This window comes from Delphinus delphis, chromosome 11, assembly GCF_949987515.2.
Source record: "Delphinus delphis chromosome 11, mDelDel1.2, whole genome shotgun sequence".
Taxonomy (NCBI): Eukaryota; Metazoa; Chordata; class Mammalia; order Artiodactyla; family Delphinidae; genus Delphinus; species Delphinus delphis.
In genome coordinates, this window is record NC_082693.1 from 27,255,908 (window position 1) to 27,274,287 (window position 18,380).

General features: G+C 34.5%; 1 protein-coding gene across 4 annotated transcripts in view; it reads left to right on the forward strand.

The window, feature by feature from the left end:
* The window catches only part of DNM1L (dynamin 1 like), a 63,232-nt gene that overhangs the window by 30,942 nt on the left and 13,910 nt on the right, over positions 1-18,380 (forward strand). For all 4 annotated transcript variants that reach the window (XM_060024569.1, XM_060024568.1, XM_060024570.1 and 1 more), the window contains exons 3-9: positions 4,385-4,431; positions 4,840-4,911; positions 6,154-6,240; positions 12,028-12,190; positions 14,603-14,723; positions 16,113-16,244; positions 17,172-17,378. In XM_060024569.1, the coding sequence (XP_059880552.1) occupies positions 4,385-4,431; positions 4,840-4,911; positions 6,154-6,240; positions 12,028-12,190; positions 14,603-14,723; positions 16,113-16,244; positions 17,172-17,378 (829 nt within the window). The remainder of the gene's footprint in view (positions 1-4,384; positions 4,432-4,839; positions 4,912-6,153; positions 6,241-12,027; positions 12,191-14,602; positions 14,724-16,112; positions 16,245-17,171; positions 17,379-18,380) is intronic.

Here is an 18,380-nt window from a genome sequence, read left to right on the forward strand (position 1 = left end):
ATATTATTTTTAGAAAGAGTTTTTTTAAAAAAAATTATTATTATTTTTGCCACTCCACGTAGCATGAGGTATCTTAGTTCCCCGACCGGGGATTGAACCTACGCTCCCTGCAGTGGAAGCATGGTGTCTTAACCACCAGACTGCCAGGGAAGTCCCTAATTATTATTATTTTTTTACTATCCTCTTGCTAAGGCTTACCTATATAGCACATACTTTTTAGAGTCCTCCCTCACCCAAATAGTAAACGTGGAGTATCATGATAAGAAAATATGCACCATCCTTTATAGCAGTTCCTCTTTGGTTAAACTGAAAATATTTTAAGACACACTATCTTTTTTTTTTTTTTTTTTTTTGCGGTATGTGAGCCTCTCACTGTTGTGGCCTCTCCCGTTGCGGAGCACAGGCTCCGGACGCGCAGGCTCAATGGCCATGGCTCACGGGCCCAGCCGCTCCGCGGCATGTGGGATCTTCCTGGACCGGGGCACGAACCCGCGTCCCCTTCATCGGCAGGCGGACTCTCAACCACTGCACCACCAGGGAAGCCCTAAGACACACTATCTTTATTAGCATGTTTTAAATTGCCTATTAAATATGTATCCTCTATTAATCATACTTTTACATTAGTGAGGTTTGGAATATTTGATGAGAGTAATATGTTTAATCTTCAGTGTTTGGTTCACATTTTGTCTTATTTATAAAAGTCTATAAAATGTTCTAAGTATTAAATTGCATTTGCAGCAGAGTACCATGTTTGTTTCTCATTCTGCAGAGATCTGTTTTCAGTGAAGTTTCATTCTGTTTCTTATATTCTAATCTAAGATGGGATGATAATTTGATGCAATTGGAGTTACTTTAATTTCTGTATCTGATCTTTTCCTTTACTTATTATAGGAGCATTGTTGTGATAGTTTGATTTTTTTTTTTAAAGGGGAAAAAAAAAAAGACCTGTCATGAGCATCTACAATGACTACAGAAAGTTAATCGCTAAAGCAAGTTAATGAAGTTGTAGATGTTAACATATAATGATATAATGATAAATATTTTTGGATAGACTGCCAGAGGATATGTAGGAGTCTTTTAATTATATTAGGTAGCTTCTTGGTATATTATTCATCGCTTTGCTTTTCTGTAATATTTCTTTATTATTGAAATTCTGAACCTTGAATTTAATCATTTTGGACTAATTTATGGTCCAGCTTCAAATGTATAGAATAACTCTTTAAAAATTTCATTCTCACTAACATCATCAATTTTACCAAATACCTTAAACTAAGACTTCAAGAAACTGTATGGTGTTAAGTCTGTTGCTTTTAACTCTTCATTTTCTTCAGTCACCTTGAAAAGGGCAGATGATATCCTGTCTCTCAGAAACTATTTGCAGATGTGGGCAGTGTTTCTGGAAGGGGTGTACATTTCAGCTATAGAAGTGTCAGTTCCTTGGTATCTCTTTGTTTGTATGTCCACTCTGTTTTGTTGATGTCTCTTCTTGGTGGTTGGTCAGTAAATCTGCATATCTTTACCTATATATATATATATTTTTTTTTTCCCCAAGCTTAGTGCTTATTTTTTATATTAAAAAACATAAAACCTCACTTCAAATGACAACTCAGCCACCCAGAACACAAAATAGATTTTGTAAATTTTGAGTACTAAATGTCATATATATTATTAATAACTAGAATAGTTCTTTAACTTCTCATCAGAGCCCATTTATCCTTAGGATAAACAGTTCTACCCTACCACAAATCATTCTACCCTAGAGGAAATTAGGAACAGTGAAGCAGGAGACAGCCAGAAGAGTATGAACTACCTGACAGCCTGGCAACCATACAGGAGAAAGGGGAGGAAAACATAAAGACAGGAGAACTTCAAAAAAAGAAAAAATCAGTGTCTAACCATTTTGTATAGGGATTTGTAGCCTCAAAGGGCTCTATTATGTAACAAAGGCATAAGTTACCATTAATAGGTAAGTTTAAGAGCAGTGGATTCTAACATGACATGGAGCAGTATAATCCATTTTAAATATAGGTCCATCAAAACTGGCTAAACTATTTAAGTATTACTATGTATAATTCAATTATCAGGAAAATTTATATAACATGAGATCCCTCATTCTGCCAACTACATAGGATAATTGAGGTGTCAATATATAGATTTATAGTATTTCTCATCTTGCCCCCCACTTCTGCCAATGTAAAAGAATTTTCTGATAAAATCTTATTAAAAACAAAAACTGTTTTCAAGTGAGATGGTGATTTAGTTTGAACTCTATGATTACCTTTTATATATTTATAAGAAATAAATTAAGTTTTCCTCAGATCTCCTTGTAGACTAAATCCAAAAGTAGCATGCTGACTAAATACCAAAATTGTTTCTGTGGTGTTCTGTTAAATTCAATATATATTTCAAAGAAAATAATCCCTTAGAAAGCTCAATTGGTAAATACGTTCATATTTACTTTAAAGGTTTTGAAAGATGTGTTTGATATGTTTTGTAGATTTTTTTCCACTAGGTAATTTATCTTTACCCATAGTTATCAGATGTCTAAGACAAATTTTTGAATAGTAAATTAATTTTAATCCACTTTGTTAGAATTAGAAACCAGAGGTGATATAATTAGGTGTAATGGAAAATAAAAAATAAATTATGGCACACTATATACTTCATTTGTGTCATTTAAAATATTATATAATCCCTCTAATTGTAACTAATTGTAATGGAAGTTTTCTAGTTGTAAATTTGGAATAATTGAATGCATTTGAAATGGCATTTGAAATGTGTTCAGGTTTTTTGCACACTTGATTTTTTAGAAAGGTTTCAAATATTAGGGATAAGCACTAAACTTATCATTCTGTGCTGTTTCTCTTTAACTACAGACCCTGCTACATGGAAAAACTCAAGACACCTTTCTAAAGGTTTCCTTTATCCATTTGTTTTTGGCCCTTCTTTTCCTATTGTGCCTGCATGTGTGCTTTTGTACTCTTACAGGCTGTGTGCATTTTTTTTCTTCCATTTTTATTTGCCTATCCACATTGATTGATTGCAGGTGTTAGTGGTTCTTGTTACCTTTTGGCATTGCATCAGAATGCAGGCTTTTTTTGGTGGTGAATGTAATTTATTTTATTTTTATTTTTAAAAACATGCTTGTGAAGCCAGGCCTCTTCTATATGATAAGGTAAATTAAGAACACCCCTTTGGTATATAGTACCTGCCTCTGAGTTCTATTCATCTAGATTACTCCAGTTCTCCAATGAGACTTCTTGGAAGAAGGTACTAAGCTTCAAGTAGGTGAGCATTTTACTTGCAAAAAGGATCCAGTTTCTTTACCTTTATCCCACCAAAGAAATTGATCCACCTTTTCCTCAGTAAATATTTATTTGAATATCTTACAGTCATTTTAATTTGATCTCAGGTGGCTGGTATGTGTTATTCATAAACTTAATCATTAAGACGTTTGAAACTCTGAATTTGGCAAAAACAGAATAGCTGTGCTTTGGGGAGGCAAAGTTAGTTTACCTTTCTACAATTAAGCATTTCTAGCTTTTGTGGGAAAATCAGAACAAAATTTGCTCTCCAAGTCTCAGATCACTCAAAACAGTACCTGCAGTGAATAATTTTTCCTTTTTTCAGCAAGTGCAAGAGGAGCAGACCTATTATTGGAAACTACTGGCGAGTAGCAACTCCATACAGGGCATATGCCAGGTTCCCCACACCCCATGCCATTTCATTTCTTACCTACCTTCAATTCCAAGGGAGAACATAATCTTGTTCCTGGGGGGGAAAAATCACGTTGAAAATGCATATAAATTATGGAGTAGCTTCACACTACTGAGAGAGCTCTTTAAAGTAACGACAAATTGTGACTTTATGGGTTACCAACAAGAAACCAAATTAAAATAAAAACGACAAAACAGAATGAAAAGTTAGCTGTTTCATTCACATATTGCAAATTTTTATGAGTTACATGTAAATCTATTATATATGCTTTTTGCATTATTATTCAGTATGACTCATAAGTTTTCTTCTTTTAGCCATTAGCTTGAGTATTTTCATCAGATAAACTGCTTTTTATGTGTAAGATATTTAAAAATAAAGTATACATATTTTACTATAATATGAGGAGAGGTAAACAATTTTATTTGTTGAAATCTAGATTTCAAATAGTGGGAAGACCTGTGAGCAACTCTGAAATTAGTCGTTTCTGAAATACCTGGTACAATTCTTAAAATGTGAGAGTATAATTTAGCAGATCTTAAAATATACGTTAACTTGTAGTTAATGGCAAAATAGGAAAAAATAATATTGTACTGCCTTTTTGAATTCCTAAATAAAGATAAAAAGTAATTTCCATAGTTTCCAATAAATGGAGTTTTTCTTTTTCCAGGGGTTGAAGCAGAAGAATGGGGTAAATTTCTTCACACCAAAAATAAGGTAATTGTAGAAGAATATGGTGAAGAAGTAACATGTTGAAAACATTTTTTGGGGGTACAAGTAGTTGATAATTTAGTTTCTTATGATTGGCAATGTAGCATTGTTATCTTGAAGCAGCTGTTCCTTATAAAATAAATCTTAACATTTCTAACCATAGTAGTTTATTTGGAAAACATTTAAGTTGAGCCCTGTTCTCTCTGAGACTCTTAACTGTTGTGGGCTCAGGCAGCTTTGAAAAACTGATATAAACTATGACTGTTTGGCTCAGAAAAAATATATGTGTATATTAGAGTTTGTTTACTAATTCTCTGAAGCAGATCCATAGACATCCTTGAAATTTATCAAACCCTGCTTAAGAACTTTTAATCTTATTTTGAATACCGTGTTTTTTGTTTCAATAATTTTTAGCTTTACACAGATTTTGATGAAATTCGACAAGAAATTGAAAATGAAACAGAAAGGATTTCAGGAAATAATAAGGTAGGCATCTCTTTAGAGCTGGAAATTATACCCATTGATAAATATATCATCAAGAGTATTCTGGTCTTTGAAACTAATGGAGTATTTTCCCAAATATATAAAAACTTTATTTAATACCTTTTGTTTCTTAGAGTTTTTATATGCTATCAGATATTTCATTTAGGTGTTTATTCTTGATCTTGAGATTTATATATCACTTTATTATGTAACTTTTTAATTTAATACTTCCTACAGTGTTATCTTTTTCTGCTGGATTGACTGTATTCTAATTTAAGAAGCAATATATAACTTACAAGATCCATGTATTTTGAAGAGCTCTTTTTCTTACCTGAGTAAGGCTAGATTTACTTATGAAAGCAAACGGGAAATTAAGGGGTTTTTTTTCAATGAAAATGAAAAGTAATGTTAACAGCTGAATTGTCTTCTCAGATTCTGAGAATTTAAATTAAATTAGGTGTCTAAGATACGATTAATTTTGACATGAGGCACTATCACTGACTCCCTTAAATGCTTCTGTTTTCTCTCTCTTCTTTCTTTATTCTTATTACTTTTCTATTCCCTTCTCTTTTGTTGTTACCTACATTCTTGTATGGGTACGTTTAATCCCACAAGTGGGCCTTAGCTAAGTATTAATATTAAAAAATACTTATTGAGTCCTTTTATCTGCCGGATGCTGTGCTGGAGAGGTTTTTCCTGACAAAAAGGCATTTTTGGAGCCATGTTAATTTCTTTATGCCTATTCAGGATATTTGTCTCTGTTTTAGTGATTGACTAAGCTTTGTTTATTATTGGTCTCTGGGCAGGTTACCTTTTAGTTACTGCTGCTGCCGCCATACTTCCCTGATTTGGATAACTTGTTACCTATGTCTCACTCCCTGAACTCAAGAACTTCATAAATTTGGATAGTGATACATTATTCTTTTGTTCAGCACTAAGTCTATTAAACATATTTAAGAAACGTTATCTGCTGAGAATCCAGAGAAAAGAATGTGAAATAATATAGGGGAAATAAATTATGTATATTAATAGTATAAGGTTGGATGGGATTATAACCTATGGCTAGCTGCCTTATTTCCTATATGTTTCATCGGGTTTTGATTGTTGAAATGTTTTAGAAATCATGGTTTATTTAATATTTAAAAGCATCTAATGTATAATACTTAAAATGAGGTTTACTTTAGCATTTTTATTCATTGAAGTTTTAATGTGATTTTAATATGATATTTTAAAACTTATTTTTAGGGAGTAAGCCCTGAACCAATTCATCTTAAGATTTTTTCACCCAATGTTGTCAATCTGACACTTGTGGATTTGCCAGGAATGACTAAGGTAAAGAATAGTTGTTACTCATTGTGGGTATGGTCATGTTTGTTTTCACTTGAACAAATGTAGTTTTTCCTTAACCTCATATAGATTAATCAGCTTTTTTTTTGCAACTACCTTGATCTATTAGCAGCATTTGACATAGTTGAGCCCTTCTTTCTCCTTGAAACACTTTCTTTACTCTGCTTCCAGGATACCACACTCTAGAGGATTATTTCTGATCTTACTGGTCACTCCTTCTCAGTCTCTTTTGCTGGTTTCTTGTCTTCCCAGTGTCTAAACAGTGAGTGCCCCAAAGCTAAGTTTTTGGACCTCTTGTCAAAGGGGTACACCTAACCTCTTGATGATTTTATCCAGTCTTATGACTTTAAATATGAGTGTCTGTATGCTGACAACACTCAAATATCTCCAGACTTGTATATTCATCTTGTATATCCACTGTCTACTTGACATACACACTTCAGATGTCTAATAGGCATTTCAAACTTGATGTGTCTAATACCAAATGCCTGATCTGTCCCTCAACCTGACTTGATCTTTCTACAGTCTCCTCCATCTTAGTAAATGGCAACTCTGTTCTGCCAGTTGCTTAGCCAAAAAGTTTGTAGTCATCCTTGATACTTCTTATCCTACACCCTACTTTCTCTGTCAGCAAATCCTCTAGCTCTCCTTACCTTTAAAATACAGGCATACCTTGGAGATATTGCAGGTTTGGTTCCAGACCACGACAATAAAGTGAATATTGCAATGAAGTGAATATCGCAATAAAGCAAATCACACAAATTTTTTGTTTATCCAGTGCATATAAAAGTTATGTTTACACTATACAGTCAACCCTTGAACAAGGGTTTGAACTGCATGGGTCCACTTATATGTGGATTTTTTTCAATAAATATATTGGAAAATTCTTCTGGAGATTTGTGACAATTTGAAAAAACTTGCAGACAACTGCATAGCCTAGAAATACTGAAAAAATTAATAAAAATTAACTTACAAATCTATTATAAAAAGTTAAAATTTATCAAAACCTATGCACACACAGACTGTACATGGTGCCGTTTGAAGCAGAAAGAAATGTAAACAAATGTAAAGATGCAGTATTTAATCATAACTGCGTAAGATGAACTGTAGTACATACTGTACTACTGTAATAATTTCATAGCCACCTTCTGTTGCTGTTGTGCTGAGCTCAAGTATTGTGAATAGCCTGTTAAAATGCCGTGTGATGCTAATCATCTCTGCTTGAGCAGTTCATCTCTCCAGTAAATCATGGTAAAAGGTGATCTCTGTGGTTCTTGCATATTTTTCATCATGTTTAGTGTAATACCGTAAACCTTGAATTAACACCATGAGACCCATATGAAGTGCCACTAGTGATGCTGGAAGTGCTCCCAAGAAGCAGTGAAAAGTCATGATGTTACAAGAAAAAGTTGAATTGCTTGATATGCACTGTAGATTGAGGTCTGCAGTTGCCCACCATTTCAAGATAAATGAATCCAACTTAAGAACCATTGTAAAAAAAAAGAAAAGGAAATTCATGAAGGCAGTGCTGCAGCTATGCCAGAAGGCATGAAAACCTTGCACTTTATGTGCAATGCCTTTATATCTTGTATTGAAATTTCAACTTTTATGTGTGTGCTGGATTGCTGTAGGAAAGGCATACCTATAGACTATAACGTTATTTGAGAAAAAGCAAAGTCAACATATGACAACTTAAAGCAAAAGGAAGGTGAAGGATCTAAAGCTGTATAATTTATTGCCAACAAAGGATAGTTTGATAATTTCAGAAAGAGGTTTGGCTTAAAAAATATCAAGGTAACAGGAGGCAGCAGACAAGTTCTCAGATGCTATTAAGAAAATCATTAAGGAGAAAGGATATCTGCCTGAACAGGTTTTTAATGCAGATGAAAGTGCCCTATTCTGGAAAAAAATGCCACAAAGGACATTTATTAGTAAGGAAGAGAAGCAGGCACAAGGATGTAAGGAAGGAAGGGATAGGCCAGCTCTACCGTTTTGTGCAAATGCAGTTGGGTTCATGATCAGGACTTCCCTTATCTATTAAGCTGCTAACCCCCAAGCCTTGAAGGCAAAAGAGTCAGCTGTCAGTCTTTTGGTTGCCCCAAAAGAAGGCCTGGACAAAGAGAACCCTTTTCCTGGACTGGTTCCATCAATGCTTTGTCCCTGAAGCAGGAAGTACCTTTCCAGTAAGGGACTGCCTTTTAAAGTTCTTTTGGTATTAGACAGTGCCCCTGGCCACAGGTGTTGAAGTGGTCTACTTGTCTCTAAACCCAATGTCCCTTATTCACCCTCTAAATCAGGGGGTCATATGGACCTTTAAGGCTTATTACACATGGAACTCTATGGAAATGATTGTCAGTACTACGGAGGAGAACCCTGTTAGAGAGAACATCATGAAAGTCTGGGAGGATTACACTATTGAAGATGTTGTTATTGAAAAAGCCATGAAAGGCATTAAGTCTGAAATAATAAATTCCTGCTGGAGAAAGCTGTGTCCAGATGTTGTGTAAGACTTCAGGATTTATGACAGAGCCAATCAAGGAAATCATGAAAGAGACTGTGGACATGTCCAAAAAAAAGTGGGTGGGTGGGTGAAGGGTTTCAAGATATGAATCTTGTAGAAATTCAAGAGCTAAAGTAGACAGTGCATGGGAGGAATTAACAGAAGATGACTTGATGGAAATGAGTACTTCTGAAACAGTGCCAGATGATGAGGAAGAAGATGTAAAAGAAGCAGTGCCCGAAAACAAATTGACATTACACGATCTGTCAAAGAGTTCCAATTATTCAAGACTGATTTTGACTTGGTGGAAGAAGGATTGGCACCATATAGAAACATTTTTAGAGTGAAAAAACAAGAGTCAGACAGAAATCATGATGTATTTCTGTCAAGCTACACTGAGTGTGCCTGCCTCTCCTGCCTTCCCTTCTGCCTCCTCCACTTTTTCTGCCTCTATCACTCCTGACACAGCAAGACCAGATCCGCCTCTTCTTCCATCTACTTCACATGAACAACGATGAGGATGATCCACTTCCACTTATTGAATAGCAAATAATCATCATGCCATAGAGTTCTGTTGTATATGTGTGTGTCTTCTTGTGAAATCTAGTAACTGTATGGCAAGAACTGTATAAGAGGGCTTCCCTGGTGGCGCAGTAGTTAAGAATCCACCTGCCAATGCAGGGGACATGGGTTCGAGCCCTGGTCCGGGAAAATCCCACATGCCGTGGAGCAACTAAGCCCATGCGCCACAACTACTGAGACTGCACTCTAGAGCCTGCGAGCCACAACTACTGAGCCTGCGTGCCACAACTACTGAAGCCTGTGTGCCTAGAGCCCATGCTCCGCAACAAGAGAAGCGACCGCAATGAGAAGCCTGTGCACGGCAACGCAGAGTAGTCCCTGCTCGCCACAACTAGAGAAAGCCCGCGTGAAGCAACAAAGACCCAATGCAGCCCAAAATAAATAAATTAAAAAAAAAAATTAGTTCCTTTAAAAAAAATTAAAAAAGAACTGTGTGAGATGTTTTCGTGTCTTTTGTCATCATTGCCTAAGTACTCATTATGTAGAACACCATGTACAAGACTTGTATTGAAATGGATAGCCTGTCTTTATATAGGTATAAGGTGAATGATATTTAATGTAAAATTAATAATGTGTTTTCTTACTGTTTTATAACTTTGCTTTCAAAGAATTATATTACCATGCAGTATGCCTTTCTTTTGTAATTGGAGAAACTGTGTATCAGCCTGTCATCACAGATAAGTGGTTTCCATACTGTATTATGAATATGACTTTAACACTGTATGCTATAAAAATTTTATAACGATTCACTCGTTAGTGTATAGGCTAGGCTACTGTGAAGCAATCATATCGATTACACTAGGCTACCATAAAGCAATCGTATTGCTGCTTCTTTGTTATCAATGTGTGAATTGTTATATATGTAAATAAATATGAATTTCTTTTTTACGTTATCTTTTCATTTTTGATATCTAGTGTCAGTAATAACATCTACAGTGTTTTGTTATCATATAAGACTATTGATGTTGGTACTGACAGAAGATTTATCTTGTAAACGGATGACATAAAATATCGATAAATACAGTATTGTAAATGTATTTTCTCTTCCTTACGATTTTCTTATTAACATTTTCTTTAGCTTACTTATTGTAAGAATACAGTATATAATACATATAACATATAAAATATGTGTTAATTGCCTGTTGTTGGTAAGGCTTCCACTCAACAGGAGGCTATTTGTAGTTAAATTTTGGGGAAGTCAAAAGCATATTTTCGACTACCTGAGGGGGTCAGTGCCCCAACACTGTTTTTCAAGGGTCAACTGTACTTTGGTCTGTTAGGCGTGTAATAGCACTATGTAAAAAAGCGATGTACATACCTTAATTAAAAATACTTTATTGCTGAAAAATGCTAACCATTATCTGAATGTTCAGTGAGTCGTATGTCATCTTTCTGCTGGTGGAGGGTTTGAAATATTTCAAGAATTATTAAAATGTGATATAGAGACACAGAGCGAGCAAATGCTCTTGGAAAAATTAGTGCCAATAGACTTCCTTCTCACAGGGTTGGCACGAACCTTCAATTTGTAAAAAATGCAATATCTGCAAAGTGCAATAAAACAAGGTGTGCCTGTATATCTGGAACTCTGTCACGTCTTACAAACGCATAGCTACCATCCTGAGCTAGCCACTATCATCTCAGCTGGATTACCACCATAGTCTCCTAAGAGGTCTTCCTCATAATTTATTAACTAAGCAGCCAGAGTGATATTATTAAAGTGAAAATTAGATTGTGTCATTCCTTGGCTCAGAATCTTTGTAGTGGCTTCCCACTTCACTCAGAGTAAAAGCTTAAGTTCTTAAAGAGATCTAAAGTATCTACTTGATCTGTCTCTATTACTCTTCTAGCTCCTTCTGCTCCAGCCTTCTGCTATTTTGTTCACTTTACTGGAATGTTCTTCCCCCAGGTATCTTCTTGTACCTCTCCCTTATCTCTTTCAGTTTGTGGTCATTCTCTCAAATGTCATTATCTGGGTGAGGTCTCCCCTAATTACTCAATTTAAAAGCATAATCCCGTTTAAAATAATGATTTAAAAGTATAAGCTTTTTTTTCTTTAATATTTATTTATTTGGCTGCATCGGGTCTTAGTTGTGGCATGCAGGATCTGCTAGTTGCGGCCTGTGGGATCTAGTTCCCTGACCAGGGATCAAATCTGGGTCTCCTGCATTGGAAGCGCAGAGTCTTAGCCACTGGACCACCAGGGAAGTCCCTAAAAGTATAAGCTATAACTAAGTATTCCTTAGCCTCCTGTTCGCCTTTATTTTTTCCATAGCCCTACCACCACCTAGATACTATGTATATATGAGTTTATTATCTGCTTCTCATCACTAAAGCTCAGTGAAGGCAGGAATTTTGGTCTTTCTCTTATTCACTACTGTGATATAATCTGGTATGCAGAACAGTGCCTGAAATAGAGGTTGCCAATAAATACTTGCTAATTGAGTGAATGAATGAATTTGTCTCTAGGCAATTAATATTGACCAATCCTTAACATGGTAGACTTTTGATATTTGCAAGATTACATTTTGAGACTTTTACATATTACCAAATTCATATATACTGTAGTATATAATTTCATTTTAATTATCTGTAAATGGAGTAATACCTATATTCTTTGGATTAAATGGAGGAAAAAAAAAAGCAGAGTTGATTTTTATTACTAGTTCCTTGATCATCTCTTTTTGGTCCAGGTGCCTGTAGGTGATCAACCTAAGGATATTGAACTTCAAATCAGAGAGCTCATTCTTCGGTTCATCAGTAATCCAAATTCCATTATCCTCGCTGTCACTGCTGCCAATACGGATATGGCAACATCAGAGGCACTTAAAATTTCAAGGGAGGTAGATCCAGATGGTAAGGACAGATGTTAATTTTTAATGAGATACTTGGTTAACATGGTAAATCTACCCTCGAGAGGAGTTTTTATTTTTAAAAAGAATATCTCTAGCTATTTTAAAAATAATGCTTTTCTATTTTACTTATATTATCAACTAGAAATTTTGGTGGAAATGGATAAATTGCTGTACAGGCTAGGCAAAAATACTTCACATGATGTCCATATTTGTAATGATTACCTAATGATTTTAAAATAAGAAGATGGCTTCGCAAAAAGTTTGTTTTGTATAAATAAAATGATTTAGGTTTTTGAATGGCTGATTTCTAAGAATAACTGTCATGGTAGATAATCATTGTAGACTATTATAGTATAGTAGGTAATTATGGTATCTACATTCTGCAGACGTTCAAGGCAGAGGGGATTCTTCGAAATATAGTTCATGCTGTGAGTCAGTATATGATACCTGACTAATGCTGCAGTGTGCATCTTATATAAGATGCCAGACTGTAAGTTATTATTGCTGCTAATAAATGTATGCTTTGCTGTATACAGGAGCCATTTTTTTTTCATCTGAGTATTGAGGGTCTGTGGGCAGTGTCATGTTTCTTATTTCCTACTTTGAATAAAAATTTAAAATAAAAATTTGGTAGGAAATGTTAATGCTAAGACTGCTAATTAAAATTCCTATAAACGGCGTCATTTCTTAAAATTTTTTATTTCAAGTTTTTAAGAAACTTTTATTATATGAGTAATTAATGTTCATTTTAGATTAAAAGATAAACTATATCAAAATGTTTATCTAAATTTTACTTTTATTATATAAAGTAAACTGTTAGGCATTTTATATACATTAATTCTATTTTAAACTGACCCTTGAGCCATAAATATAATCGTACTTTTGAGCTAGTGATCTTAATCTAGTAATATAGTATAAGGCAATAATCCAATCCAGTATTATTTATAAAAAATAAGAATCAATATATGGCCCACAGTAGGAATGATAAGATAATAATAGAATATGGAATCATTAAAAAGGATGATTTTATAGATTTGGACCAAAATACAAAAATGCTTCTAATTGAAAAATGCCATATGTAAAATTGGAAATTATGCAGAGCAGCTGGAACTCTCATACATTGCTGGTGGGAATGGTATAGCCACTTTGGGAAAAAGTTTCTCAGTTTCTTAAACAGTTAAATCTGTAATTCCACTCCTAGGTTATTTACCGATGTTAAATGAAAACCTATGTTCATATAAAGAACCTGTATGCAAATATCTATAGTAGCTTTATTCTTAATCTCCTAAAACTGAGAACAACACAGATGTTTCTCAAATGGGGAATGAATAACTAGACTATAGTGTGTCCATACTGTGGAATACTACTCAGCAATAAAAAGGAATGAACTATTGATACGTTCAACAAAATAGATGACTCTCACAAGCATTATGCCAAGTGAAAGAAGCCAGACTCAAAAGGCTATATATATGATTCCATTTATATAGCATTCTGGAAGAGACAAAACTAGGAATGGGATAGTACAAGGAAATTTTGGTGGGGGTTGGAGGGCAATGGAACTGTTTTGTTTTGAGGTAGTGGTGACATTGCATTTGTCAAAACTCATAGAACTGAAAAAAAGCCATTAACCAAGAGATGTTTAAACTCTCATCCCTGGATCCTGTCCACGCTGCCATGGTGAATAAATGCTGGCATTTTAGTGGCAATGAGAGGAGCCAGCGATTCATTGAGCACTGTATCCGGGCCTTCCCCACCTTCTGCCTGCTGGGGCCAGAGGGTTCCCCTGTGTCCTGGTCCCTGATGGACTAGACAGGAGAAGTGCAGTTGGGGGTCACCCTGCCTGAGTACCGGGGCCAGGGTCTCGTCTCCCATATGTTGTTTGTCCACACCCAGGCTCTGGACAAACTCGGCTTCCCTGTATATAACCATACGGAGCCAACAAAGTCATACAGAAAATTAGTCACAGTCTGCATCATATCCCATGCCCTGTGATTGGAACCAGTGGTACTGTGTACCTCTGTGAAGCAGCCCTGAACCCAAGACAGTGTTGGGTGGGCTGGTTATGTGGCAAGAGATGCCGAGGGGTGGGCAGAAAGAAAGAATAAATTGTAATGAAGAAAAAAAAAAAAAAATTCACTCACTAGGCATGAGTGAATTTTAAACAAATTTTTTAAATGCTAATAAAAAAGTTAGCCCGAAGAGCTAATAAAAAATTACATGTGAAAAATTTTTTAAATTAAACATGATGATTAAAAGTAGTTTTTAAAAAGTATTTGTAAGCAAAGGTTAGAAAAACATTACCAAAATGATGTCAACGGTAATGTTAGGTGGGATTATAGATTAGGATTTTCCTTTATTAATACTTAATAGCTTAATTTAATGGGTCATTTCTTTTCTTTTTTGCATTTACCAGGTCGCAGAACCCTAGCTGTAATCACTAAACTTGATCTCATGGATGCGGGTACTGATGCCATGGATGTATTGATGGGAAGGGTTATACCAGTCAAACTGGGAATAATTGGAATAGTTAACAGGTTAGCAATCAAGAATGGGATAAGAATTGCAGCATTCTCATTTCAAAGCAAATCTAAATTTTTTGAATCAGTCTGAAATGTGATAGTGTCCCTACTTTTTCCCCTTTTACTATAATCTTGGTATTGTTAAAGAATTCATTGCTGTAAAGGAATAGATTCACTAAAGCCTCCTGTAGATATTTTTAAATAGAAAGTGTTTCTAAAGTAAGCAGTGCCACAAAATGGAAGAAAATTTAATGGCTAGGCTTAAAAAGTCCCTGTCTATTACATTATGTATGAGGAGGGCACTGGATAAAAAAATGTATTATTTAGTTTACACCAGTCAAGTGTTCTTAGGGTGGTAGTATTTTAATAGATCGATTTAACCCCTAGCATTAGTGATTCTACATAACTGCCAGGAAGTGACTTGGAGAAATTTTATTAAACGTATTCTAATTATAAGTAGGTGAAATAAAAAATTGTGGAAAGGAAACTAACTACAGTTGAGTGTCTACTTAAGTTTTAGATGCTCTACTGTGAAAAATGTTTAAGGGTATCTCTTTGAACCCTTACAACGTCCCTGTGAGATATGTATATTGGTCTGTTTTATAATCAGAAAACTTGTTATACATTTACCAAAGTCACATGGCTGGTGAAAGCAGAGCCAGATTCAAATGGAGATCTTAGTCCAAAGCCTTTATAAAATAGGAAGCACTGAAATTGTCATGAGATCTGGGTTCTACTCCTAGTTCATCTACAAACTAGATATAATGTGGGTTTAAATGGCTCCTAACATCTTTGGTCTCAGACCTTTTAAAATGAAAATGTTACTAAGTGATGTCTTTACAGTTGTCTGCTTCTAATCACATGTCCTTCTCCCTCACCCCTACTCTTTTTTTTAAAAATTCCTATTATCTCTTTTCATGCAAGCAGGTGGTATAAAACTATTTGTTGTATTTGTAGATGGCTACTCAATTTAGTTGCCTGTCCATGGATAAAATATACAGTTGATTAAGACACACATATATTTTCACCTGTTTATCCCTGTTACTTAAGAGTACTGCTTTTGACTGTAGTTAATGGTAATGGTAATAATGTAATGGTAATAATGAGGCCTAAATTATTCAGGCATTGCTTACTTAAAAGTCACACAGTTTGAATCTTGGCTGAACTACTTAATATGTGACTTTGGGTAAGTTAGTTAATCTCCCTGGGCCTTAGTTACTTTGCTATAAAATGGGATAATACCTATTGCATAGACTGATTGTGAGAATTAACAATTCATGTCAGGCATTATAGACAGTGCCTCGTGCCATCATCATTATCATCATTATCATCATCCTCATTATCCAGAGTACTTAGTACCACAGTTGACTTTAGTTGAACAGTTTTGTTATTTTTCAACCTTAGGAGCCAGCTAGATATTAATAATAAGAAGAGTGTAACTGATTCAATCCGTGATGAATATGCTTTCCTTCAAAAGAAATACCCATCTCTGGCCAACAGAAATGGAACAAAGTATCTTGCCAGGACTTTAAACAGGTAACATTTTTTACCTTTTGGAAAATGAGATGTTTCTGGGTTGCCAATAGGTGTCTGAGACCTTTGATTATCAGTTCCTTACATTTTTATAGTGTCCTTGTCTGTAAAATTTCACTTTTTGTTTCTTGTATAGTAGGTTCTTATAATGTAGATATTTATTTTTATTGAGGTGGTTGGCATTAAATCATCGTGTAGTCTAGGAATGCTCAAGTGAATTTTAAAATACCTTAATCATGAAATTCTTGACAGTCATTTTACTTTTGATGATAGAACTAGATGGCAGATGACTTCATTTCCATTTTGTATTTCAGGAACTGAATTAAGATTTATAATTTTCACATAACCTATTCTTAATTTAGGATGTCTTCTGTTCCTATTCATAAAAAGAATGTAAACTATACACCTTGAATTCTGAGTATGCACTGATGGTAGAGGGATTAGAAGGCCTTTCTAAATAATTTATAAATGACTGAAGTAAAAGCTATTTTCTTTTACTTTTGGCTTATTCCCTAAATAAATTAAAGGCTGATGGATATGTATCTTAACAAGATTGATTTTCACTATGCTGAGTATCCATTGTAAAAGATAAGTCGGAAACCAAAATAATGTAGGTGGAATTGGATTGAGTAGCTTACATTCTTTGAGGTAACTGCAATAATATAAAAATTTTTTTAAAATTTATATTTGATTCTCTAGCAGTTGCTACAATTTGATGGGTTGAAGGCACATTTAAAAAGCATTTACTAAGATGGTTTCCTTCATGTCATTTTTTTCAGGCTACATATTTACCTTCTAGTCTAAGATTGCATTATTTCCTACCAGGGCAAATTGACAGGTTTCCCTATTATTTGCATTTTAAAATTTGACCTGCCTGGGTCTTCAAAATACACAATTACTTTAAAATTCTTCCTTTCTCACCTTTGTTAGGCTACTGATGCATCACATCAGAGATTGCTTGCCAGAGTTGAAAACAAGAATAAATGTTCTAGCTGCTCAATATCAGTCTCTTCTAAATAGCTATGGTGAACCTGTGGATGATAAAAGTGCTACTTTACTCCAGCTTATTACCAAATTTGCCACAGAATATTGTAATACTATTGAAGGAACTGCGAAATATATTGAAACTTCAGAGCTGTAAGTAAGAAATTTCTCTATGGATTTGGTTACCTGGATTGATAGGTTAGATAAAGATAAAAGATAAAGATCTTTAGTTACAGTGACTTAACTCTGAGATTATCTGATTGTAATTTATTATCTGTAAAACAGGAATATCATTTTGTAGAAATGATAATGTCTCATATGTATGTAAAATGCTTTATAAATTATGTAAAGCACGGTAAAAGTTTCAGGGCTTTCTTTAAAACAAGACTTTAATTGATAAGCATTTATAAAATTTTCATAATTAAAATATGTTTGTTGTTTCTTTAATACACACAATATAATTGTTCATGAAAAAATACAAAAATGCATATAAGTAAGAAGAGTAAAACATAAGGACAAAATTGCTTTTAATTACATCATTAAGAAATAATCCCTGTTACTTTGGCATTAATCTAGACATTTTTCTATGCTTCTATAAAACATATAACTGCCTGTAATACACATCTTTAGAAATCAGATGCTATGGAATCATTTCTTTAAATCAACATGTCATAAACAACTAGTAGTAATTGTATATTTGTACTCTCAGTCTTAAGATTTACATAGTATTTTACTTTTTAGACATACACTCTTATTTGTTCAACCAGTCCCCTACTATTGATAGTTTGCTTTCAGTTATACACAAATATAAACAATGTTGTGATGGACTATCTTTGGGCCATGTATCCAAGTAAACCCTTAGGTTAAATTTCTAGAAGTGGAATTACTAGATGAAAGGGTATATGACATCCTCAAAGTCTCTTATTATTGCTATACTATTAGTAGATTGTATTTTTTAAAATAAATTTATTGATTTTATTTGTTTATTTTTGGCTATGTTGGGTCTTCATTGCTGCGTGCAGGCTTTCTCTAGTTATGGCGAGCGGGGGCTTCTCTTCATTGCAGTGTGTGGGCTTCTCATTGCCGTGGCTTCTCTTGTTGCAGAGTACGGGCTCTAGGTGCGTGGGCTTCAGTAGTTGTGGCTCACGAGCTCTA